This window comes from Peromyscus leucopus, chromosome 12 (genome assembly GCF_004664715.2).
Source record: "Peromyscus leucopus breed LL Stock chromosome 12, UCI_PerLeu_2.1, whole genome shotgun sequence".
NCBI lineage: Eukaryota > Metazoa > Chordata > Mammalia > Rodentia > Cricetidae > Peromyscus > Peromyscus leucopus.
This window is the reverse complement of record NC_051073.1, coordinates 81,844,648-81,870,070: the sequence shown is the minus strand read 5'-3', so window position 1 is coordinate 81,870,070 and position 25,423 is coordinate 81,844,648. Positions and strand designations below refer to the sequence as shown.

The following is a 25,423-nucleotide window of genomic DNA, read 5'->3' as shown; positions in this document are numbered from 1 at the left end:
ATTGAGAGATATAGTCAGAATCTAGAAGGTATCGTAGGGCCCTTTGTAAGTTACGAGGTGAAGGAAAGGATGATGGGAATAGATTGTGTGGCTGGGAGCAAGTGTGGCCAGAAGGCCAGACAGCAGAAGAGTGGGAGTGTTGGGGTTTGGAAATGTAGGCAGAAGGGTCTTTGAGTTTAATAGAGAGGGCTTTATGATGGACAGCAAGGGAAGGAGAGGTGGCCTCCCATACAGCGGTATGTCGTACACAGGGAGTCAGAGGACAAGAGAGGTTTGGGGATTTTTGAGAGTGAGAATGTTCAAATGGAAGCTGAGCAATGCAGCAGTGTCCTAGAAGCTGTTGTTAAGTAGGAAGTATAATTTAAATGTTTTTAATGGCATTTTAATGTTTTAAGTGACAGAGACTTAGTTGTTTAAGGTTTATGTGGTTATTGCAGAAGCAGTAGTTGGGTGGTCTTCAGTTGTTAGAAAGCAACATTTTTTTTTTTTTTTTTTTTTTTTTTTTTTTTTTTTTGGTTTTTCGAGACTGGGTTTCTCTGTGTAGCTTTGCGCCTTTCCTGGAACTCACTTGGTAGCCCAGGCTGGCCTCGAACTCACAGAGATCCGCCTGGCTCTGCCTCCCGAGTGCTGGGATTAAAGGCGTGCGCCACCACCGCCCGGCTCAGAAAGCAACATTTAATCTTCAGTTGTCTCAGAGCAGCAGGCCTTTGCCTGGTCAGACTCAGGTCTGAATTTTTTCTATAGAGGAAGAGCTTAGGAAAATTGGCCTTACTTTGATGAGACAGGGTACAGCATTCAATCCAAAAGTGTCTACAGTTTGTGCAAGTTTCTGTTGGCAGATAAGGCACGGGGCAATTTTTCCCAGTCATTATTCATTAATTCATTAATCATTCCCAGGCTAAGTGGAGGAGTCTGTGCAGTGTTCCATCTGTCTTCTTAGAAGACCTTAAAGTTTCTTGTTAGGAGGTGGTCTCTTTATTGTGGGAAGTTTTTATTGAACATTTTAAATGCCATATTTATTAGGTCTCTGAGGAGTTTGAGAACCATTATCTAATAAGTGTACTTGGACTAGACAAACTTAGTTTTTATTATTTGTTTTCAAAGGCTTAATTTTGAAAAAAAAATATATGGGAGGCTAAATGAAGCTTATTTCTGTAATTATAGTTAGGAACATATTAAAGAATATGATTATTTATGAGATAACTGATAATTAACTTGTATTTTTTTGTTTGTTTGTTTGTTTTTTGTTTTTTCGAGACAGGGTTTCTCTGTGTAGCTTTGTGCCTCTCCTGGGACTCACTCGGTAGTCCAGGCTGGCCTCGAACTCACAGAGATCCACCTGCCTCTGCCTCCCGAGTGCTGGGATTAAAGGCGTGCGCCACCTCCGCCCGGCTTAACTTGTATTTTTAAAGCATCTTTAACAATTTATAATAGGTTACTGTAGCTTTTATAAGATTAGGGCTTGTAGGTTTATCCCTGTTAAGTTTGACCCTGAAAGTTAGAGTTGAAGATTTATTTTTATTTATTTATTTTTTTTCCGAGACAGGGTTTCTCTGTGTGGTTTTGGTACCTGTCCTGGATCTTGCTCTGTAGACCAGGCTGGCCTCCAAGTCACAGAGATATGCCTGGCTCTGCCTCCTGAGTGCTGGGATCAAAGGTGTGCACCACCACCACCTGTCAGAGTTGAAGATTTAATTGGAGCTCTTTTAGCATGAAAATAGACCATAGATAAATGTAGTCAACTATTGTCATTACAGAATATTATAGATTTTGTATGACTAGGTTTAAGCTGAAGACCGTGTCAGGACAGGAAAGTGTTAAGGTAGGAAAGCAGCAGTGTCAAGGGCCTTGGCTGAGGGAGCTGTTGTCATAAGGCTATAAATTCTACTGTAGCTTATTTTGTTATCAACATGGGAGAATTTGGCTTTAGGAAGAGGGAGGGTGGAGCCTCATCAGGCTGAAAGGAGGGGGCTTTTTGGAGGGATGGAGGGGCTATTGGAACAAGTGGCTGGAACAAGTGGCTGAGGAGGCAGGGGGAGGAGCTTGGGGTGGGGAGACAGTTGCAGTATTCTGCAGAACTTCCAGGAGAGAAGGGAGGGACTAGTTGTTAAGGGGTGTTAGAGAGGCTCAAATGCTCCTGGAATTGTTGTCTCCCCACCTGGCTAGGCAGGACTTTTCAGGGTGGGCAAGGCTGATGTGGGAGTGAGTGTAGGTGGGCCAAAGATGGTCAGATAGAAGGAGGGGGTGCAGTTGGAACAGCGCACACACACACACACACACACACACACAGAGGCAAGTATGGCTTTCTTCTAATTGGGTCTGATTTAAACTTTGACATGTTCTCCTAAAGAAAAGAATGCAGTGGAAAAGGGCTGCTGTTTGTTTATTTATGGAAGTACATATTTCTGGTTTTATGTTTGTTTGTTTGTTTGTTTGTTTGTTTTGGGCTGAAACATTAGTTAGGGTAGTTTCAAACACATGATAATTTATACCCAAATAGTTTGGTATGCTTGCCTTTAGAGTAAGGTACAGTATTGTTTTCATGTCTAAAATAAATAATAATTCTCTGGTTATTTTAGGATCTAGTCTATATTTACATTTCTCCAAATTCCTCATAGATAGCTACCCTTCTCCAAAAAGAAAGTGAAAGAAAAATGCTCAGTCTACTCAGAGACTGCATTGAATTATCAGACTCTTAGTCTAGAGCTACTTCGTATCTTCTCCATTCTGTCATTCCATGACATTCAGTTTTTGGAAGAAAATAGGAAATTTTTCTTAGATAATATCCTCTGTTTGTCTGGTTATTTCCTTAAATGTTCTCCACTGTTTAGCTTGTTTCTTTATCCCCTTTTCCCCTAATGTAGAAGTTGGATTGCCATTAGCTTCATGCACATGCAGCAGGAAGCAGATCTTTTCAGGTTATTCCATCATAGTGACCTCAAGTCTGGTTAACTTGGTGGTCTGTTAAGTATCCTGTACTCCAACAATCCAAATGTTTTGAGGTTTTTGTTTTGTTTTGTTTTGTTTTGTTGTTGTTTTCAGTGTTGAGAATTGTATTTGGAACCTCACACTTCCTAGGCATTTACCCCACATCTGTACATCACCAACTCTGGTATTTCATGCTAAAGGTTTTAGCATCTACAAAGATGTACATTAGATCCTTAGTACTTTCTTTACTATAAATAGATGAACACGCATGCAAATAAAACACTAATTGCATTTGAAGAAAACTTGTAACATAAGAAAGGTATAAGCTAAGAGCATAGCTGCCCTGTGCCTGGAGAGTGCCAGCTACATGGTTAAAGTGTTTTTCTAACTCAAGGGCATCTTGGCAGACAGGAGCCTAGGAACATCACAAAGTCACACCATGCAACAAACCTCACACAAGATTTATTAGGGAACGTGGTGGCTGCCTCTGTCTAGGAATAGAGACAGCAGAGAGTTGGTGCAGGAGAGGGCTTTTGTAGGGTTTTGGAGCATGCACAGTGATGGTACAGCACAGCCAGAAGTATTGCTTGGCCAACTTTGAAACATTGTTTGTCTGTTAATGCTGAGTTACAGGGCAAAGATTTTCAAGTCAGGGAGTTCATAGGGAGGCAGACCAGGGGCAGGGTGATTTTCCGTTAGCCTGTTACAATCTACATGGGGCTGGTGTAAGAGGATCCCTTTAGCCTAGGAATTCAGTAAAACGGAAAATGATCCATCTTAAAAACCAAACTGCTACTAGGGATATAGTTGGCCCACTGGTGGAATGCTTGCCTGCCTTAGGGGAAAGCCCTGTCTTCCATAACCAGGGCTCCTACTCTGTCTCCTCCATAGATGCAAACTAACAGAAAAGTAAAGAGCCCAAACGGAACAGAGTAACTAACTAAACAAACTGTAAAAATAGTTTCAGAGTTAAAGAAACATCTTATCTATGAAATAGGACAGGTAGGAGATTGTGGAAATTATATATGTAAAAGAAAATTTTAAGTGAGAACTTTACTGTTTCTGAAGATAAAATTGAAGGTATCTCTTAGAATCTAAATGTAGAACATATAGACATTGGGATAGAGATGGAGGGAAAATGACAAAAATAGTAACATTTGAAGATTATATGTGAAGCTATTTTCCCAATTAAAAGATTTTACATGTATTTATTTCTATGTGTGTCTGCATGTGAGTGTGTATGTGTGTGTGTGAGTGTATGGGGGGGGGGTGAGTATGTGCATGAGAGAGTGTATTATATGAGTGTGTGTTTTATATGTGTCTGTGTGTCCACTCACCTGCACACATCCGAGTGCCATGGTGAGCTTGTGGAAAGTCAGAGGACAATTTTTTGGAGGTACATCTCTCTTTTCCAATGTGGGAGTCCTAGAGATTGAAGGCAGGATGCCCCACTGGACAGCAAGCACCATTACCTGCTAAAACATGCTGTTGTTACCCCTTTCTCTATTTTTAAATTTTGAGTTACTAGACTGTACAAGGTGGCACATTCCCGTAATCTTAGAACTTGAGAAGTACCAGCATGAATATCAGGTGTTCATAGCCAGTCTCAGCTACATTGTAAGTTAGAGGCCAGCCTGGGCTACATTAGACCCCATCTCAAAAATAAAAAATGAAAAGAACTGGGAAGATGGCTCTGTAATTAAAAGCAGTTTTTGCTCTTGGAGAGGACCTGCTTTCAATTCCCAGTACCCACAGCAGTCCATTCCTCCAGTTCCATGGGATCCAACACCCTCTTCTGAATTTGGTGGGCAACAGACTTGTATGTGGTATACAACTTGCAAAAGTCAGAGCTACAAAAATTTTGATGATGCTGATAATGGATTTCTTGTTCTATTTTTAGTTTCTGGATGCATTGGAATTATCTCAGAGTCCTATGTTGTTTCAGTTGATGACAGATATTCTTTGTCGGGAACAGCAACATATTATGGAAGAATTATTTCAAACCACTTTCAAAAGGATTGCTAGGCGGTGAGTTACTTTAGTCTAGATTCCCCAGAGCTGTATACACCCTATTTTTGGAGTGGGTGTGTTACCTTCTTTGTTTAAAACCAAACAAACAAAAAACACTTAAGGAACAGTGGTTTTCATAACTCACTGCTACATTTTTAAAGTTTTTCGATGTAATGGGCTTTTCTTATGAAAAAAATTTAATCCTAAAGAAAGAAATAGGCTCCTGGTAGAAGAACATCATTTTCCCAGCTTTATTGCACCACATTGTCTTTTTTTTTTTTTTTAATTGCTGTGTTTCTTATTACTATGTTTTAAAGTCAGTGTGCATGTATATTTGTATCCATGTGCTGTGGAGCTCATACAACCACTCTAAGAATCAGTCCTTTTCTTCTATTATGTGGGGCCTGGTGATCAAGCTTAAAATCCTTTTGGTAAATGCCTTAACTACTGATCCATCTCAGAATCCTGCTGCTGTATTTAAACTCAGATCTCTGGCCTTTTCATTTCACCTTTAAGTTCAGATACTTTTCTGAAGTCATCATTTTAATGGCTATCAACTCAACAAAATTCTTAGAAATCCCACATTCACATTTTAGTTGAACTTTTATCTCAGTAGCAGTCTCCAGTGTTAAAGGAGCCTTGACACCTCTGCCCAGTGCCTTTATTCTGGAGTTACCTGATTTGTTCCTCTTCTTTTTACTTAACTGCTCATTCAGCTCCTGTGTTTCCTGTATATGGTAAGTGAAGTCTAAAGAAAAGCTCAGTTAGAGCTGGAGAGATGGCCTAGTGGTTAAGAACACTGGCTGTTCTTCCAGAGGACTTGGGTTCAATTCCCAGCACCCATGTGGTAGCTCATAGATGTTTGTATCTCCAGTTCCAGGGAATCTGACACCACAAGGCATAAATGGAGGCAAAACACCAATACACATTTTTTTTTTTTTTTTTTTTTTTTTTTAAAAGAAAAGCTCAGTTAGATTCAGGTTCAAATTTTGGCAGGACTGTTTCATGAGATTTAGGAATACCTAGTGTATGCTAGTTGTAGTTTAGTTATTTGTAGGCTCACTGCCATGTTCCTAGTGGTTTCAGCAGCCATTTGTGATCCTCTGAATCATTTATTTCATTAGGAGTTGTAGGCAGCCATTTGTTTGTTTCTTAGCACTTGTCAATTTAAGTAGAATTACTCAGTGATAAAGAATGTGCCTTCATGACTAGGGCAGTGTTATTAACTAAAATACAAGATAGTAGTGCATGCCCTTTACTCAAGGGCATGAGAGAGAAGGGCAGGGGAATGAGAAGTTCAAGGTCATCCTATGCTACCTGAGCTACATGAAATTTTTGTCTTTTAAAAAACGTATTTTGAGCCAGGCAGTGGTGGTGCACACCTTCCCAGCACTTGGGAGGCAAAGGCAGGTAGATCTCCAAGTTCTAGGCCAGCCTGGTCTACAAAGTGAGTTTCAGGACAACCAGGGCTACACAGAGAAACCCTGTCTTGAAAAACCAGATGGATGGATGGATGGATGGATGGATGGATGGATGGATGGATGGATGGATGGATGGGTGGATGGGTGGATGGGTGAGTGCGTGGGTGAGTGCGTGGGTGGGTGGGTGGGTGGATGGATGGATGGATGGATGGATGGATGGATGGATGGATGGGGTGGCTGGGTGGGTGCATGGATGGATGGATGGATTCTGGAGCAATACAGTGTAGAAAAATGAGGTATATTTGCCTAGTTTTTATAAGAAATGGTATTATTAATTCTTTATATTTTGATTATAATTCACCTTCAGCTCCTCCCACTAACTCCTACTGGCCCACCACACACACAGACACCCCTCCCCAGCCCAACAATGTGCTCCCCCTCTTTTTAAATCCATCTATTCGCCTTTTTATTTCTGGGTATGAAGCCATCCATTGAAGTGTGGTCTACCCAACCAGGAGCCATGCCCTTAACTGTCTCTTCCTCCCATAGAAGTCATCAGTTAGAGGTAGGAACTCATGAACCCCTTCCCATCCCATGCTAGAATGGCTTATTCAGATCTTGTGTAGGAAACCACAGCTGCTATGAGTTCATGAGTACAGCAGTCAGAAAACACTGTTTGATCCAGTCCTTCCCCATCTGGCTCTGACATCTTTCTGCCTCCTTTTCCAAGATGGTCTCTGAGCCTTGGGGATGGGAATGATAAAGATATTACTTTTATGGCTGAGCTACTCCTCAGGTACTTATTGTCTGCATTTTAACTACTTATGAATTTCTGTGTTAACCACCATCCACTACACAAAGAAGCTCTGATGAGGTCAGAGAGCTACATGTTGATTGCTGATTTTTAAAGTAAGTATTTTAATGTTACCACTATTTCTAAGTATAACAGTAGATTTTTAGTTAGCATTTACATACATTGAATTTGTAAATATCCTTTTAAATTTAGAGTTAATATTTATTTAAGGTACCTACCACCAAGTTGTAACCTGAGTTCAATTCTAGGCCCCCTATCATAGAAGGGGAGAACTGAATCCCACTGTTTGTCCTGGGACCATGTTACATTTTACATACCATTGTATCACCCATTGTCTTAGTTACTGTTCTGTTGCTGTGCAGAGACACCATGACAAACACAACTTAGAAAGCATTTAATTGGGGGCTTGCTTACAGTTTCAACCCATCATCATGGTAGGAAGTGTGGTGGCAGGCCAGTGCTGGAGCAGTAGCTGATAGTTTACATCCTGATCTGCAGACAGGAGACAGACAGAGAGACTGTGCCTGGTTTAGGCTTTTGAAACCTCAAAGCCCAGCCCCCCAACACATTTTCCAACAAGGCCACACCTCCTAATCTTTATTACTATTGTTATTATTAAATTTAACTTCTTTATTGATTCTTTGGGAGTTTTACATCATGTACCCCAATTCCACTCACCTCCTGGTCCTCCCATATCCTCCCCTCATCCCCACACCTCCTAATCTTTCCTAAACAATACACCAACTGGGAACCAAATGTTCAAATATATGAGTGTATGGGGGCGATTCTCATTCAAATCACCATACACATTTTACAGAATTTTTTTGTTTTTGTTTTTCAAGACAGGGTTTCTCTATGTAACCCTTTCTGTCCTGGAACTCGCTCTGTAGACCAGGCTTGCCTTGACCTCAGAAATCCACCTGCTTCTGCCTCCTGAGTGCTGGGCTTAAAGGCATGCACCACCACCACCACCACCACCACACACATTTAAGAATACTATTCAGTGATAATTTGTAGGGAGTTCACGTAGTAGGATCATTAAAGAACCCATCCCAAGCCTCAGCTCAGACAACCACAAATATTTTTTTTTTTGGTCTTTTCTAAACATTTTTTGGTAGCTGACCCTCCCCTTCCTCTGTTTAGTTTTGTTTGTCAGGGTCTTACTGTTCGACAGCCCTGGCTGGGAGCTAGCTCACTGTCAATCAGGCTAGTCTCAAAATGCTAGAGATTCAGCTCCCTCTGCCTCCTAAATGCTGAGCCGAAGGTATATGCCTTTATCACTTCTGAGTTTCTAAATCAGCATAATGTTGTTTTTTTTTTTTTTAGGTCCATCTATGATGTAGCATGAAATGATAGTTTATTCATTTTTATTGACACTTTTTAAAAAGTCATAATTAACCAACCATATAACATTGTCACAGTAGCAGAGCACATATCATTTTGAGCACATGTGGAACATTCTTTAAGATAGACCATGTGGTAGGCCACAAACATTTCTCTTTTTAAATTTTTTACATGACATTTTCTATTTACTCATGTATTTATGTGTGTGGGAGAGAGGCAGGTGTTGGTGTGTGTGCCACAATGCATAAGTGGAGGTCAGGTACAGCTTTGAGGAGTCTCTTTCCACCATGTAGATCCCAGAGACTGAACTCAGCTCCTTAGGCTCAGAGACAAGTATCTCTACCCACTGAGTCATTTTGCCAACCATACACAAATAATTCTTAATAAATATAAAGGATTAAAACATACAAAGCATATTCTTTGAGCACAATGATATTAAATCTGAAATCAACAAGGAAATTTGGGACACCTGAAAATATTTCTCAGTAGCTAACTATTTAATTCCTTATTTCTAAAAATACGTGGTACAAACAAGAAATGATAAGAGAGGTCAAATGTATTTCCATCTAAGTCCAATAAAAATACAGCATACCTGGGTGTGTGAGATGAGACTGAAGCGGGGATTAAAGGGGAGTTTGTATGTCCTATTGACTTGAGAAAACAAAGATAATTTTGTAATCTAAAACCTTATCACATGAATCAGTAAACATTTTCCCACAAGCACATCCTAGACCCAGAAGGCGTCAGTATTGAACTTTATAAAATATATCAAATACTTCATACTGTATATTTAATAAACTAATTCAAAACTAAAAATGTGGCTATTGTAGATCATTTTCTAGGCCTTATGAAGCATTGACCTATGGAGTCAGTCCTCTCTGAACCATGAGTGCTTCAGGGGTCAGATCAGGCTGTCAGGCCCAACAATGAGCACGTTACTCACTGAGGCATCATAAATGGCCTGACAGAACAATTTGATAAAATCTAATACTCACTTCTGCAGAGTCATCTGTGTAAAGCTAGCAGTGGGCAGATATTTAATCTAAAAGTCTGGATGGGATGCCTTCCTGCTGAGGTTGGGAATGAGACAAGAATGTGTGTCTTCTCTAATCAGGTTCAGCATAGCCTTGGAGGTGCTGGACAATATAGGGAAGCAAGGAAACGCTTTAAAAGACAGATGAGTTTTTTACTATTAACTCTTTTTCTCTTATTTTTTCCCATATTTAAACTTCTTTTCTCTTCCTTTTTATTTCTCTTTTATTCTAGCATTATAAGGACTTAAAACAATTTTTTTCTCTTCTTAAAATGTCTCTTACTGCTTTTCTTTTTTGTTGTGCTTGTTGTTTTTGTTTTTTGAGACAGGGTTTCTCTGTGTAACAGCTCTGACTGTCCTGAAACCAGGCTGGCCTTGAACTCACAGAAATCCACCCGCCTCTGCCTCCCAAGTGCTGGGATTAAAGGCATGCACCACGAGGCCTGGAAGCTTTTCTTTTTTTTAAATAGTTTCTTTTTTTTTTTAAACTTATTTTTGTTTTTGAGATTATAATTAAAACATTTCTCTTTCCACCCTCCAAACCTTACCATATACCCTTTCTTGCCCTCTTTCAAATTCATGGTCTCTTTTTTCATTAATTGTTATTGCATGTATATATGATATTTGCTCCTAAATATAGGCTGCACAGTCTGTATGGTGTTACTTGCATGTATATGTTGTCAGGGCTGACCATTTGATGTTGGATAACCAATTGGTATGCTCTTCCTTGGGGAAGAGTGTCTTCCTCACTCTCAGGATTCCTCAGTTGCCTGTAGTTCTTTGTGTGGGGTTCAAGCCTTGTGTGCTCTTCCCCATCCACTTTGGCATGTCCCTTGATGTCGTCTTTGTTCAGCTCATGTTTGGGTCATCATGATGAAATTTTGTGGGTGTAGCATCTGACATGACTAGGAGGCATAATCTCACAGCAAACTCCCTCTTCTTGCTTCTCTTTATAGTGTTTTCAATAGCACAATCATAATTTAGTAGCTTTTTTTTTTTTTTTTTTTTTTTTTTTTTTTTTTTTTTTTTTTTTTTTTGGTTTTTCGAGACAGGGTTTCTCTGCGTAGCTTTGCGCCTTTCCTGGAGCTCACTTGATAGCCCAGGCTGGCCTCGAACTCACAGAGATCCGCCTGCCTCTGCCTCCCGAGTGCTGGGATTATAGGCGTGCACCACCACCGCCCAGGCTCGAAAGTATATTTTCTACACTGTAGAATAAAGCTACTAAAAATCAGCTGGGCGGCGGCGGCGGCGGCGGCGGCGGCGCGGCGGCGGCGGCGGCGGCGGCGGCGGCGGCGGCGGCGGCGGCGCGGCGGCGGCGGCGGCGGCGGCGGCGGCGGCGGCGGCGGCGGCGGCGGCGGCGGCGGCGGCGGCGCGGCGGCGGCGGCGGCGGCGGCGGCGGCGGCGGCGGCGGCGGCGGCGGCGGCGGCGGCGGCGCGGCGGCGGCGGCGGCGGCGGCGGCGGCGGCGGCGGCGGCGCGGCGGCGGCGGCGGCGGCGGCGGCGGCGGCGGCGGCGGCGGCGGCGGCGGCGGCGGCGGCGGCGGCGCACGCCTATAATCCCAGCACTCAGGAGGCAGAGGCAGGCGGATCTCTGTGAGTTCGAGGCCAGCCTGGGCTACAGAGTGAGTTCCAGGAAAGGCACAAAGCTACACAGAGAAACCCTGTCTTGAAAAACCAAAATGAAAATGTGCTTTCGAAAATAGTACCAATTGACTAATGACTTTTCTGTTGCTGTAGTAAAACACTCTGACTTAGAAATATTTACAGGAGGAAAGAGTTTATATGTGTGGTAATTAACATCAATTAGATATGCTTATTTAATTTTAAAACTAGAATTTGCTTTCTTTTAGACTTAGTTTTCTTTTTTCAGTTTAATTTTATTTATTATTATTGTTGATGTATGGAGGCAGGATACTTGTGTCATAGTGAATGTGTGGCAGTCAAAAAGACAATTTTTTGAGTCTATTACCTCCTTCCACCATGGACTGTGGAGATCCTTTGCTATTTTGTAATTAATAATCACTGGAGCATACAAAATACTTGCTCAAGGCATATCATTTTTATCTCTTTTTCTTAGGAGTCCATACATCACACAATTAAATCTTCTCCAAAGTGTGTATACAATGTTCCGGAAGGATGACCTACCTTCAAATGTCACTCGCCAAGCATATGTAGATCGCTCTCTCCTCACCTTATTGTGGCACTGTGACTTGGACACACTGAAAGAGTTCTTTAGCAGAATTGTGGTGGATGCCATTGATGTGTTGAAGTCCAGATTTACAAAGGTATATCATACTTTACTACTGTTAGTAGAGAGATTGGGTGGCATTGTATGCTCAGTCAGAGGGGCTCTTGTTCAAGGAGCATTCCCTCTGTATCCAATAGCAATCTGTGGCCACATGGATCCAGACTACTTTCCTATAGCAACTGACTGGCAGCACAGTGGCTTAGAATAACAAAGATGTACTCTCTGTCTGGATGCACAAGTCTGTGTGTTCAGTTACACCAGGTCAAGGTCATGTTTGCATATCATGCTCTTCTCAGGTGCTTTCATAAAAATGGCTTTCCTTGCTTGTCTTTTCATGCCTCCCATGGTTTTGACATCCCCGGTCTGTGTTGATGTTTCTATCTCTGCCTCCTTCATCCAGTTGCTCTTTCTTGTCTATCTAATCTTTATATACCTAACTTGCATGTAACTTGATTTCCCACCTAGTAAATCTAATCTAGCCACCCCTCATCAATGTCTTCCACTTAATAATGACCATAGAGTAATGTGTTATATGAAAAGTTAGGTTCCAGGGATTGGGCATTATCTGGACAATTTTAATAAAATAATAGTGGGGTATCATTCAGCCTTTCTGAGATTCCTATCAGTAAATACAGGTAACCAAATAAAACATCAAAATAGGTAAAAATTTGTTTTAGTTTCAACCTGCTGTTCTTATGGCTTTAATAAGTCTTGACAAACATCGTATATTCTGGGCTTACTATGTGGACATTTTGTGTTACTTCCTGTTTTATCCAGTATGACATAGCAATGTTGTTTCCATATTGGAAACCCTGGACAAACAAACCACTCTTTTATTGAAGTGATCTGCCTCTTTGTTAAAATCGTTTTCTATCGAATGACATTAAAAATTAAATTTGACGTTTTGAACATGATGTTTTTATGTTTGATAAAACCAAAGATGTTACATCTTTTCAGATAAATGAATTTACCTTTGACACTCAAATCACCAAGAAGATGTGCTATTACAAGATATTAGCCATGATGTATTCTCGTCTTTCAAAAGATGATGTTCACTCTAAAGAATCTAAAATTAATCAAGCTTTCCATGGCTCATGCATTACAGAAGGAAATGAACTTACAAAGATACTTCTTAAGTAAGCTTACTTCATTTGTGGTTATGTTTGATTTATTAATATTTAAGGTAATTACACTTTTTTGGTTTTATGGATATTTTTGTCTTTTGATCCATTTACGTATTTGTACCATGTGTGTTCCTGGTAACTATGGAGGTTAAGAGAAGGCATCAGATTCCCTAGAAGTATAGTTACAGATGGTTGTGACCACTATGTGGATTCTGGAAACTGAACCTCTTACCTCTGCAAGAGCAAAAACATGTTCTTAATTGCTGAGCTCTCTCTCCAGCCCTTGGGGTACATATATTTTAAATGCATCTGTATAATGTGAATTAAATGTCTTAGATAAGTAAATTTGCTTTTTTTTTTCTTATATACAAAGTACTTATATGGACTTAATTGTGTTGTTAGGCAACAGGTGCTTATCTTTAAATAAATGAGTGTGTGTGTCTGGGAAACTGTGTGCCATGTGTATATGGGCACCTTCCAAGGCCTAAAGGTGTCAGAGTCCCCGGAAATGGAGTTACAAGCAGTTATGAGCCTCCTGACTTATACTGGGAGCTGAGCTCAGGTCCTCTTGTCAGCCACATACTTACCTTTTATAAAGAATAAAACCCTTGGCTGGAGCTCTGTGATTGTGCTTGCCTCACAAGTTAAGAGCTCAGATTTAAACTCTTTAATATCTTTCACATTTTTCCTACTACTTCCCCTCTAAATGGATTAGTATATTGATGTTTTTCAGTAACATGAATTACAGGAAAAAAATATTTTTTTCTATCATTTCAAATTTAAAGGCTATCTGTAAAGTATAAACTAATGAGATGTATTTTCTCTAAAAGTAGGCTTCTAATGAAGTCCTCCCAGATTGGACAGACTGTGTCTCATTTTGCATCTCAGACATGCATTCTTCCTTCTCACCCTAGTCCATACCTCATCTTCTCATCAGATGATGTTACCATCTATCTATTTGTATAAGCAGGAGACCTAGGAGTTTCAATCATTTCTTCGTTTGACTGTCCCTAACCTCCATTAGTATCTAGTTGGTAACCAAATATAGTCAGTTTGATCCTTTTAGTGTTCCTCAAAGTAATGTGCTTTATATCTTTTCCTTTTTGTGTGGTCTTGTTCTAACAGCAGGACTGCTTTCTAAGCTATTGTAGTTGTCTCATTCTGAATTATGTCTGTGCTAGGCTTATCTTTCTTTGCTGTCCCCACAAGTGCAGAATCATAATCAACTGGAATACAAGTCCAGTCTATTGTCTTCAGCAGCAGGGCCGGCCCAGGATGTAAATATTGCTGAGTCTGTGGACCATGTAGTCTGTGGCAGGTGTCATACCATACTATGAACAAGCTATAAATTATATCTAGATACTTGTGCATGGTTGTTTCAAGAAAACCTTTGAAAACCAGTGGCTATATCTAAGTGGTTTATTGAACCCTCCCCACAGAATGAAATGTATACCTCTTAGTATGGTGGGCAAACTCTGCTGAGAACTTCTTCCTTTCCCTCCCTTCTCAAACATTTATTGCATCTACTTCCTCCTGATATGCTACACAGTTTTTCTAAGTGCTAGTCCTCTCTGCTCATAATGTCTACATTTATGCTTTAGCTAACTTACATTGCAAAGTTCAGCTTAAGTCATGCACAGTGGCATGCATATGGGGTGCTGGTTATTCTAGGGACTCTTACATAGATAGGGGAGCTCTTGGGCACAGGAATTAAAGCCCCCCATCCCCCAGTAATACTGTGAGATGCTTTCTCTTAACAACCTCCCTACCTCCACCATTTTAAAAAGAAAACCAAAAAACAAAAACCTTAGCTCAGGTATTTTTCCCTTAATTCTTTTGTTAGTGCCTTGGATTGGGCTGTCGGTCCTTGCCTTCCTATCTGAGTGTGCTTGCTGTTGACTTAACACTGTGTTATCAGAGGTGTGCACGTGGTCTGTGCAATGAGATGGTAACCTGCTTGTTGTGTATTTCTGATGCCTAGTAGTATGCTGGGAGAAGCATGGCACTTGAGATTGGCTGAACTGAATTAGAACCTATTGTCTGACAACTACTGATTCAAGCGTCAGTGTCCACATTAAGTAAGTTGATGTCCAACCTGAATATCATCTGCAGGTCATGCCATGATGCCTTTACAGAGAACATGGCAGGGGAGAGTCAGTTGCTGGAGAAGAGAAGACTTTATCATTGTGCTGCATACAACTGTGCCATTTCTGTAATATGCTGTGTCTTCAATGAATTGAAATTTTACCAAGGTTTTCTGTTTAGCGAAAAACCAGAAAAGGTGAGTATTCCCAGGGACATTCCCTGTGGCTGACTGACACTGTAGAATTTCAGCAGTTAAAATTGTATCAATTAAATTTATATCATATTTTTCACCCTCCCATAATATTAAATATAAGAGGATTGGCTCTGAAGTATTTCTCTGATTTGGGGGATGTGTAATTGGGGGTGGAAATGAGTATTTTTGAGTTGAGTTCTCATGTATCACAGACTTGCCTCAAATTCACTGTGTAGCTTAGTATGACCTTAGACTTTCTAATCCTCCTGAGATTTCAAGTATCTACCACTGTGCCTTATTTATGTGATGCTGAGGATCGTGCCCAGAATCTTGTAGATGCTAGGCAACTGCTACCAATTGATCCTCACCCCCAGTCTGTGACTTATCAAGTAGAATTATTCCTTTAGTACTCTTAGTCATAAAGTCAGATATTTTCATATAGGTTTTTCTTTTTATAGAACTTGTTTATTTTTGAAAATTTGATAGACTTGAAGCGTTGCTATGCATTTCCTATAGAAGTTGAGGTAAGTAAAATTTTCAATTTTGTTTCTAAGTTTAAAATATTATCAAATGTTTGTAGGGGGAAAAGCAGGTTATATTTTGAACATATTTGCTCTGAACTCCAAAATCAGGTAGTTTTGTTTTCTTCTTATAAAACCGGCAACTGTAAAGTCTAGCAGTTGGCATAAGTGTCTTCTCACATGGCTGTACCAGCATTCATCAGAATTTACTTGTTCCTTCTCTTGATTGTGAAAGAAAGACATTGTCAATAAAAAGATCTTGATTTCTGACTTATTTTCTCCAACCAAAAAAATTAAGATTTATACTGATGAATCAGGCCCTGGTTGGGCAGCCTGGATGGGGAAGTCAGAGGAAGAGCTAGATTTGCTGTAGCGGGTGGGATACATGTGGTTATCTAGGTTCTTCTTGCAGCCTCAGCCATAGGTGAGAAGATGCTGCTGCTGCTTTCACATCACATTGCAGATGGGAAGGTGGACAACGACCACGCTTGCATCATGCACTGTTCATTCCCTTACAGTCGTTGTCCATCTCAAAGGGTCTCGTCTGTGCTCCTGAATGTGCTTTTTTGGAATAAGAATAGGACATTTTCCCCTAGGCATACATTGAAAGAAGAAAAACAAAAATAAGAAATTGCCCAGGCTTATCTAAGCATGGACTCTTGCTGTGTTACCCTGCAAAGCAATATAAGGTGCTATAGTATATCATAGCTATACAGTTGAGGAAACTTAGGCTCAAAGGTCAAGTGAGAACTGTCAGTAATACAGGCCTGTAAAAGCACCAAGCACAGAATCACACCCAGGCTAAGTGTTTCAGTTAGGTTTGGGGAAATCTGTGGGAAAGGCTATACTTGAAAACATACACACATTTCTTTTTTATGAATGATTTTGAATACTTTTAAATTTCACAAAAATGTCTTTTATAGTTAGTAATGGGGGAGGGTCTAAAATATTACTAAAACAAACAAACAAAAAAAGATGTGACCATGATTCTAAAACATTTTAAATGGTATATTTGTTTTTACCTAATAGGTTCCTATGGAAAGAAAGAAAAAGTACATTGAAATTAGGAAAGAGGCCAGGAATGCGGCAAATGGGGCTTCAGGTAGGTCACTTTCAGGATGATTTAGAATGCTTCTAGTAGTTGATACTTGTTTATGAAAATGAAAAAAAAAAGAGTGGCCAGCAAGATGGCTCAGTGAATAAAATGTTCTTGGTTCATAAACCTTATGGCCTGAGTTTAAACTCTGGAACCTAGGTAAATAAGCTGGATGCAGTGGTGCACATCTGCAATCCCAGCACTGTAGCTAGAGTTTTCCTGCCTTGCCCACAGTGAGGACAAATCTTTGTCACCCGCCAGTCCCACAGCTGCTCAGACCCAACCAAGTAAACACAGAGACTTATTTTGCTTAAAAACTGTATGGCCGTGGCAGGCTTCTTGCTAACTGTTCTTATATCTTAAATTAGTCCATTTCTATAAATCTATACCTTGCCACGTGGCTCGAGGCTTACCGGTACTTTACATCTTCCTTGTCCTGGTGGCTGCTGCAGGCAGTGAGTCCTTCTGCCTTCCTGTTCTTTTATTTCTCCTCTCTGTTAGTCCCGCCTATACTTCCTGCCTAGCCATGGCCGATCAGGTTTTATTTATTGACCAATCAGAGCAACACAGTTGCCATACAGACCATCCCCCAGCACAGCCAAGTGCAGACCATCAGAGACCTGCACTCAGGCCCGTGGTCCTAATCATCCTCTATGCAGACCTGCTGGGTAAAGCCATGAGGAACCCAAGAATGGGCTCCCACAGGACATACAGAACATCCCACAGCACAGCACTCTTGTAGGGAGATGGCATAATCACCCAGATGCTCACAGGACAGCTGGCCTGCAGGATGCAAGGCAGCAGCAGAAACGAGAGACCTGTCTCTTCAAAGTGGAGAGAGAAATCCTTCTCCCAAAAACATATTCTCAGTCCTTCACTCACACACCATGGTACACACTTGCCTGCACAGCACACATGCACACACCATCTCACATACAAACACAGCATAAAAACATATAATAATAATGATTTGTGGTGTTTTTTTCCTCTTTCTTTCTTTCTTTCTTTCTTTCTTTTCTTTTTTTTTTAAGACATGGTCTATCCAGGCTGCCCTGTAACTCACTACGTAGACCAGACTGGTCTCAAACTCACAGACACCCACCCACCTCTACCTCCATAATCCTGTGGTTAAAAGCGTGCACCACCATGCCCAGCAATACATTTTTTTTTTAAATAAAAAGTACTTTAAATATTCCAAAACATTGAAATTTAGTTTGATTATTTTTTCCCATGTGGCAGCTGATGTGTTTCATTGTTTGAACATGAATTGCATACTTATTAAATATATTCAGAGATCTGTGTTAAATGTAAGCTCTGTCCTGATTCCACTCTCTTCTAAACTTCCCAGCATCTTGCACTTCTCTTAAAACAGAGCTGCCAAGGCCTCTGACCTGCTGCCCGGCACACCTGCTGCCCGGCACACCTGCTGCCCGGCACACCTGCTGCCCGGCACACCTGCCGCTCTCTGCTCCCATTCCACTCCAGCACCACAGCAGTCCTGTCTGTGCCTGTGGGCCATAGACTTGTTTTGACCCTCTAATAATCTCAGCTGGAGGTAATAACATAACTTGGAGCATTTTGTTTCATATCAGCTTGTCAAAGAGGCTGTACCTGGCCTTTCTTCTGGCCTTTCACATGCTCCTGGTTTTGATGTGTTTGTATGCTTATTTATTTTTGTAACTTTTATTATTTTTGATTTAAAGATAAAATTTGGACTATTTTCTAAATATCTGACATATTTCAGATTAGCTGTTTTTTCAATAGTATTTCCTTCTATATCTGTGTTGTATTTGATGAACAAAATATACATCAAAATTTTAATAAGTATTTCTATTAAAAATTACATCCAGTTTAACTAGATTTGTTTGTCTATGACAGTAGAGAGTAACTGTTCAATAGTGGCAAGCAAGGGAGCTTTTTCCTATGTTCCTTTTGCTAATCTGTTCAATGGACTGAAAACCACAGGGTTGATTAAAAACCTTAAATGAAGTATCCTTTAATTTCGGTATTATTTGAGTTGTGAGAAACATATTTCTTAGTGGCTTATTTGAGTACAAATATATTTCCTTTCTGTTTATTTTTCAGACAGTCCTCATTATATGTCTTCATTGTCATATTCGACATACAGTAGCCTAAGTGAAGAAATGAGTCAATTTGATTTCTCAACTGGAGTTCAGAGCTATTCATATAGCTCTCAAGATCGTAAACCTACCACTGGCCATTTTCAGAGACGGGTGATCACATTTCACTTATTAGGAGTGCTGTTAAAGTTTACAGTGAAAGTTACTGTTGCACCTTGTCATTACTAGGGAATCAGGTTTTCTGTCAGTCTCAGTAGCCCTAGAACAGTAATGTTGATTTGGAGAACTACCAAGATGTAAGCCAGGTCTTTCACTGTTAACTCAACAATCAGATTTTATCAGTTAAATGTCAAGGAATGACCATAGGGATAGAGCTGAGTTCAAGACAGCAGAGATATCCAGACTGAGGTGTTTTCAGCAGATGGGAGCTGAGGGCATATATGCTTGGAATGTAAGGAAAACTTGAAACTCTGTTTACGTTTTAGTTCTATATTAAAACATATGAAGTATATATTTATATTATTACCAAATTATTATTTTCAGCTAAGTTTTATTGTTTTAAGCTATTGCCCCTTAAATGAGCTTCTTGTATCCACTGACATTTAACAGTGACATCTGCGTTTCTGGGTTCTTCATAGGAACATCAAGATCCCATGACCCAAGGTGACATCCTGGAGTTAGAGATGGATGAACTCAACCAACATGAATGTATGGCTACCATGACAGCCCTAATTAAACACATGCAGAGAAATCTGATTATACCTAGGGGAGAAGAGGTATTTTTCTCCTAATATTATGTTTTTTCTCAGTGTTATCCATTGGTGTCACTTTAGGGATTAACTTTTCATATTGACTAAACCACATTGCACATTAAAGAGATAGATTCTTTGTACTTCACATACATCTCATTTTTTTTATAATAGCAAAATAGGATGTTCTTTTACTCAACTTTTCAGAGTAAGTTTATGTTTTACTTCAGGATTCAAAACCAAAAGATCTTCCTCCTTGGATGAAATTTCTTCATGACAAACTAGGAAATACATCAGTATCTTTAAATATCCGTCTCTTCTTAGCCAAGCTTGTTATTAATACAGAAGAGGTATGTAACTTTTTTAAATTTCTTAACAGTTCTATGTAGTTCTGAGCATCTACTTTAAAAACACCACAACAACGGAAGCTTTGAAGAAATAGAACATGAAATTATTGTTCTTGCAATAAATCAGCCAACCACATTTATGCACTTCTTCAGAATCCTTTTGTCAAACATGTTAATTAGTATTGGGAGTTAGAAGTGAACTTTCTATACAGCATATTTGGCACTTTCCTAGGGCTGCAAGCCTTCTTTGTTTACTGTAGCAGATAAATGGGTGAAAATATTCCTGTTAACTTATGAAAAATAGCTATCTTTATCTAGATAATAGGTAAACATATTAGTTTTTCTGCTTATAACTTATTCCAGAAAGGTGTACTCCACACCAGTAGAAGTACTACTGTCCCAGGACCACAGTGAGCCTTGTACATCCAAGATCAGGTGTTCTCAGGGCTGGCTCCTCTGATCCTATACTGGCCTCAGACATTCTGTGTGTGGACTTGATGTTCTTATATTCATGCCGTCTCCTTGGTGTTTCTGTCTTCAAATTCCTTTTTATAAGGACTCGGTGTGCTGGATTACAGCTTCCTTTAATGCCTCACTTTGACATAATTACCTGTGTAAAGAAATACCTGTATCTAAATAACGTCATTTTCTGAAAGCTTCTTTGGAGGATAACAGATTTTGAGGGCATACAGTTCAGTCCATAATATTGGGGACCACAAATGATTGTTAGCTCATGTCCTTCCAAGTGCTAATTTAATAGCTGCCACAGAAGAGCTTATTGGTTGGTTTCTTGGAGCTGACCAGGAAAGCCTGTTACACTGATGGACTGCATTTACAAGGGTAAAGTGAGGGCTTGGGGAGGTTTTTTGGACATGCTACTAGAGCCTGGTACACATCTGCTGTGGACTGGAAAGCTTAGAGTTCTAGTCTCCAAAAGGAGATAACCCAGACAGTTTTTACCTTACAGAACAAACATATTTACACTGATTTTTAACATTTCAGCCATTAGGTATTTGTTATATTGTAATACCGTGATGAAAAATTTCGTATGTGTGTAGTTTATAGTAAAACTAGAGATATACATAGAGCATGCTAGATATTTTTGTTCTTATGAGCATCTCTTTGGAAAGGAGAAGATAGGAAGACTAGAAGATAGTTTCGATTATAATCTTTTCCACAAAAGTGGCATTCTGAAATTCCTAAAATAATTCAATGGAATTTGGTGTATGGATAGTCTTATTCAGATTCCAGAGATCTTAGAAATGTGTTTAGAGCCAGGCGGTGGTGGCGCACACCTTTAATCCCAGCACTTAGGAGGCAGAGGCAGGTGGATCTCTGTGAGTTCAAGGCCAGCCTGGGCTACAGAGTGAGTTCCAGGACAGGCTCCAAAGCTACACAGAGAAACCCTGTCTCAAAAAAAAAAAAAAAAAAAAAAAAGGAAGGAAGAAAAAAAGAAATGTGTTTGTAACAGAGTGACTTAGAACATAGGAAGAAATTAAAATATTTAAGTGCTTGTGTCTTCTGATTGTCATAGCCTTATTTCTTATATTTTTATGCATGTACATAAAATAATTTTCTATAGCTATATATTACTCAGGACAGAGTTGTTGAGTTTTAAGTGGTGAGATCAATTATAAATCTATTTCCGTTGAGTATTTAGGAGTCTTGAGATCATTCAATGTAAATTGGATCTTATTTAGTTTCGTAAATGGAAGTAACAACTATTTTAGATTCATGTCATGTCATAAAATGTCAGCTGGTGGAGAATATATTTTTGTGTTAATACTTTAATCTTCAGAACAATAATCTATACTTGGCATTTAAATTTTCTCTGTAGGTCTTTCGCCCTTATGCAAAGCACTGGCTTAGCCCTTTGCTACAGCTGGCTGTTTCCCAGAACAACGGAGAAGGAATTCACTACATGGTGGTGGAAATAGTAGCTACTGTTCTCTCTTGGACAGGCTTGGCTACACCTACAGTAAGGAACACTAATTCTCTTACATAGTAATACATCCTTCCTTTTCTGATGCTCTACAGAGGGAATGTTGCATGAGTTAATGTCCTCCTTTTCTGATGCTCTACAGAGGGAATGTTGCATGAGTTAATGTCCTCCTTTTCTGATGCTCTACAGAGGGAATGTTGCATGAGTTAATGTCCTCCTTTTCTGATGCTCTACAGAGGGAATGTTGCATGAGTTAATGTCCTCCTTTTCTGATGCTCTACAGAGGGAATGTTGCATGAGTTAATGTCCTCCTTTTCTGATGCTCTACAGAGGGAATGTTGCATGAGTTAATGTCCTCCTTTTCTGATGCTCTACAGAGGGAATGTTGCATGAGTTAATGTCCTCCTTTTCTGATGCTCTACAGAGGGAATGTTGCATGAGTTAATGTCCTCCTTTTCTGATGCTCTACAGAGGGAATGTTGCATGAGTTAATGTCCTCCTTTTCTGATGCTCTACAGAGGGAATGTTGCATGAGTTAATGTCCTCCTTTTCTGATGCTCTACAGAGGGAATGTTGCATGAGTTAATGTCCTCCTTTTCTGATGCTCTACAGAGGGAATGTTGCATGAGTTAATGTCCTCCTTTTCTGATGCTCTATAGAGGGAATGTTGCATGAGTTAATGTCCTCCTTTTCTGATGCTCTACAGAGGGAATGTTGCATGAGTTAATGTCCTCCTTTTCTGATGCTCTACAGAGGGAATGTTGTATGAGTTAATGTCCTCTTGATGTGATGTTGCTGTCTGAGCTATAGTTGCATTGCTGTAATGCACCTACACTCCAGTGCTTTTATCTTCTTTTATCTATTTTGGTAATGCCTTTGGCCTTGCCTTTCTTACTAAACTGTCAGGTGTTTGTTTTGTTTATCCCTTTAATTTGCTAGGAGATTGGAACCTCAGTGACAAAATTGTTAAGATTGTCTCCATAATTGAGAACACCTTATTTGCTTCAGGTCCGTGGATTTGGGGGCACTTATATTATAGTTTATTCACTCTCGCAGTTTTAACTATTATCCGTGAAATTATTGAGAGTGACTACCAAGGAACTGCCATTGCACTACACTTAGAGCAGAGGGTTCCAACCTTTGTAGGTGGGTGTGATGGAGCTTTGCTTATTCATTTGGAAACATGAACATGGGTAATGACAAAGGTGTACATAAATTTATCACATGCACCATCCTTAATATACACTTGTATAGCTTTTTCACGTCTTTGTATCTGGGTGTTCCTATTTTGTTTATTTCACAATAAACCAAATCTAAATTTCTTGGTATTGATATGATAAAACAGTTAATAGTCTAACCAATAGCATGAAAGGATTTGTGTATTTGATTAATTTGAGAGCCATCAGAACGACCATCAGGAGCTCAGCTACACTTGAGAGAGTAGAATTGCCGATCATTGACATAGCAACAGAGTGAAAAGGGAAGTGGTGGTGCTGTTGTCGGTAACTTCCTGTGGTGAAGTGAGCAGAAGCCCTGGGATAGAAGAGTAGGCCGGTGTCACGAGGCACAGTGGTGAGAGACCCAGAACAAAGGGCTCTTGCAGCTTCGTTGACTCAGAGGTGGAGAAAGTGGGCTATAAAAAGGGCTAAGAGCTAAAGTGCAGTGGGTACTGGTGGAAACAAGTCTGACTGATTCCCTGCCCACCATATATCAGGACTCAGCAAGACTGGGACAGGACCGTTGTTGGGGTCTCAGACAGAGACTGGGAGTAGATCTCTGGACAGATAATATGAAGAACATGGCCAACCAGGGCCTGAGCCCTGATTGTAGCTCCTCCCTCCGAAGGCACAGTGCATTGACTGTGTGCACCTTTGAGCAGCCACAGTTCCTCCAGCCACCTGCCAAGGAAGAGCATTGTCTGTAGTCTGCACTGAAAAACCACATAGGCTTTAACCAGAAACTAGATTCCTCAATAAAATGCTAAATTTCTTTTAGAATTGGGTATTTGGATTACGTCCAAAAGCATGATGGTGCATGCTTACAGTTTCACTACTTTAGAGGTACTGGTAGGAGGTTCAGTAGTTCAAGGGCAGCCTTAGCTATATAGTACATTTGAAGCTAACCTGTGCTACATGAAAGCCTGCTTGAAAACAACAAAATGGGGGTAGGGTGAAATATTCTTCCTGAATGGAATGTTATTTGTCTTACAAAAATTCATTATGTTTTCAGGGGGTCCCTAAAGATGAAGTGTTAGCAAATCGATTGCTTCATTTTCTAATGAAACATGTCTTTCATCCCAAAAGAGCTGTGTTTAGACACAACCTTGAAATTATTAAAACCCTGGTCGAGTGCTGGAAGGAGTGCCTTTCCATCCCTTACAGGTACATATTTGCTAGTTGTTTCAGTATCGTTTAGAAAAAGGTCAAAGTGTAGCAAATTTAAATGGTAACTGCATTGAAGTATAATTATATGAATTAACAGGAATATGATTTTATAAAGGATTACCAAAACCCAAAATAATTTTAGTAACAATTTAAAATATAGTCCATTTAAAAGGTAAGTTTTGCTACTGATAAAACCACAACTCCAGATTTCGACACTGGAAGCATTTCTGGGTGCTCGGTACCTCCAGTGACTCCCCACCCTGCTCTTCAGCCCTCCTGTAACTTTGATTCCTCACTGGGCAATTGGAGTGTACAGCCCAGGAGTACCTGGAAGGCTTTGTTGGATGACTTTTAGCCTTGCTTGAAGAGAGATAAAATTTTAAAGTTACTATTAACCGACAGGATTGGGACAAATAATTAAAATGGGTAAGAATTAACAAGTGGGTGTCGACAAGCCGGGGTCTTGGAAGTAGGGAAGTGCCATGTGTTCTTTGTACTATTAGCTGAAAATTTGCTTTTAAAAATGCTTTGTATTCGTGGCCGGGCGGTGGTGGCGCACGCCTTTAATCCCAGCACTCGGGAGGCAGAGGCAGGCGGATCTCTGTGAGTTCGAGGCCAGCCTGGGCTACCAAGTGAGCTCCAGGAAAGGCGCAAAACTATGCAGAGAAACCCTGTCTCGAAAAACAAAAAAAAAAAAAAAAAAAAAAAAAAAATGCTTTGTATTCCTGTTTCTTACTCATTATATAACTGTGTTTTCTCCCTTGTGCTGTGTTACAGATTAATATTTGAAAATTTTTCTCATAAGGATCCTAATTCTAAAGACAATTCTGTAGGAATTCAATTATTAGGCATCATAATAGCCAATGACTTGCCTCCCTATGACCCAAAGTGTGATATAGAAAGTACCAAGTAAGTACCATACTTTCTACTTGATTATTTCATAAAGTGTCTAGATTTGATTTCCAGATATAGTACTGATATATTTAAGGACCAGACAAAAATACTTGTACCTGAAATTATAAGGTTGGATTTATAGGCCATTTGGAATGAGGAATGTATCTGCAGTGAAGGAGGAATGTAGGCTTTAAAAAAATAAATTGGGGCTA

At 40.0% G+C, this 25,423-nt stretch overlaps 1 protein-coding gene across 3 annotated transcripts in view; it reads left to right on the top strand.

Annotated features, from left to right (window-relative positions):
• Prkdc (protein kinase, DNA-activated, catalytic subunit) overlaps positions 1-25,423 on the top strand; it is a 237,550-nt gene that overhangs the window by 116,580 nt on the left and 95,547 nt on the right. For all 3 annotated transcript variants that reach the window (XR_005092573.1, XM_028893310.2, XM_037209976.1), the window contains exons 40-51: positions 4,829-4,956; positions 11,625-11,832; positions 12,753-12,931; positions 15,032-15,200; positions 15,656-15,721; positions 16,748-16,820; positions 18,900-19,048; positions 19,534-19,671; positions 19,875-19,994; positions 21,829-21,969; positions 24,163-24,314; positions 25,095-25,226. Coding sequence is in view for 2 of the 3 variants with exons in the window: in XM_028893310.2 (XP_028749143.1) it covers positions 4,829-4,956; positions 11,625-11,832; positions 12,753-12,931; positions 15,032-15,200; positions 15,656-15,721; positions 16,748-16,820; positions 18,900-19,048; positions 19,534-19,671; positions 19,875-19,994; positions 21,829-21,969; positions 24,163-24,314; positions 25,095-25,226 (1,655 nt within the window). In the remaining variant the exon portion in view is untranslated. The remainder of the gene's footprint in view (positions 1-4,828; positions 4,957-11,624; positions 11,833-12,752; positions 12,932-15,031; positions 15,201-15,655; positions 15,722-16,747; positions 16,821-18,899; positions 19,049-19,533; positions 19,672-19,874; positions 19,995-21,828; positions 21,970-24,162; positions 24,315-25,094; positions 25,227-25,423) is intronic.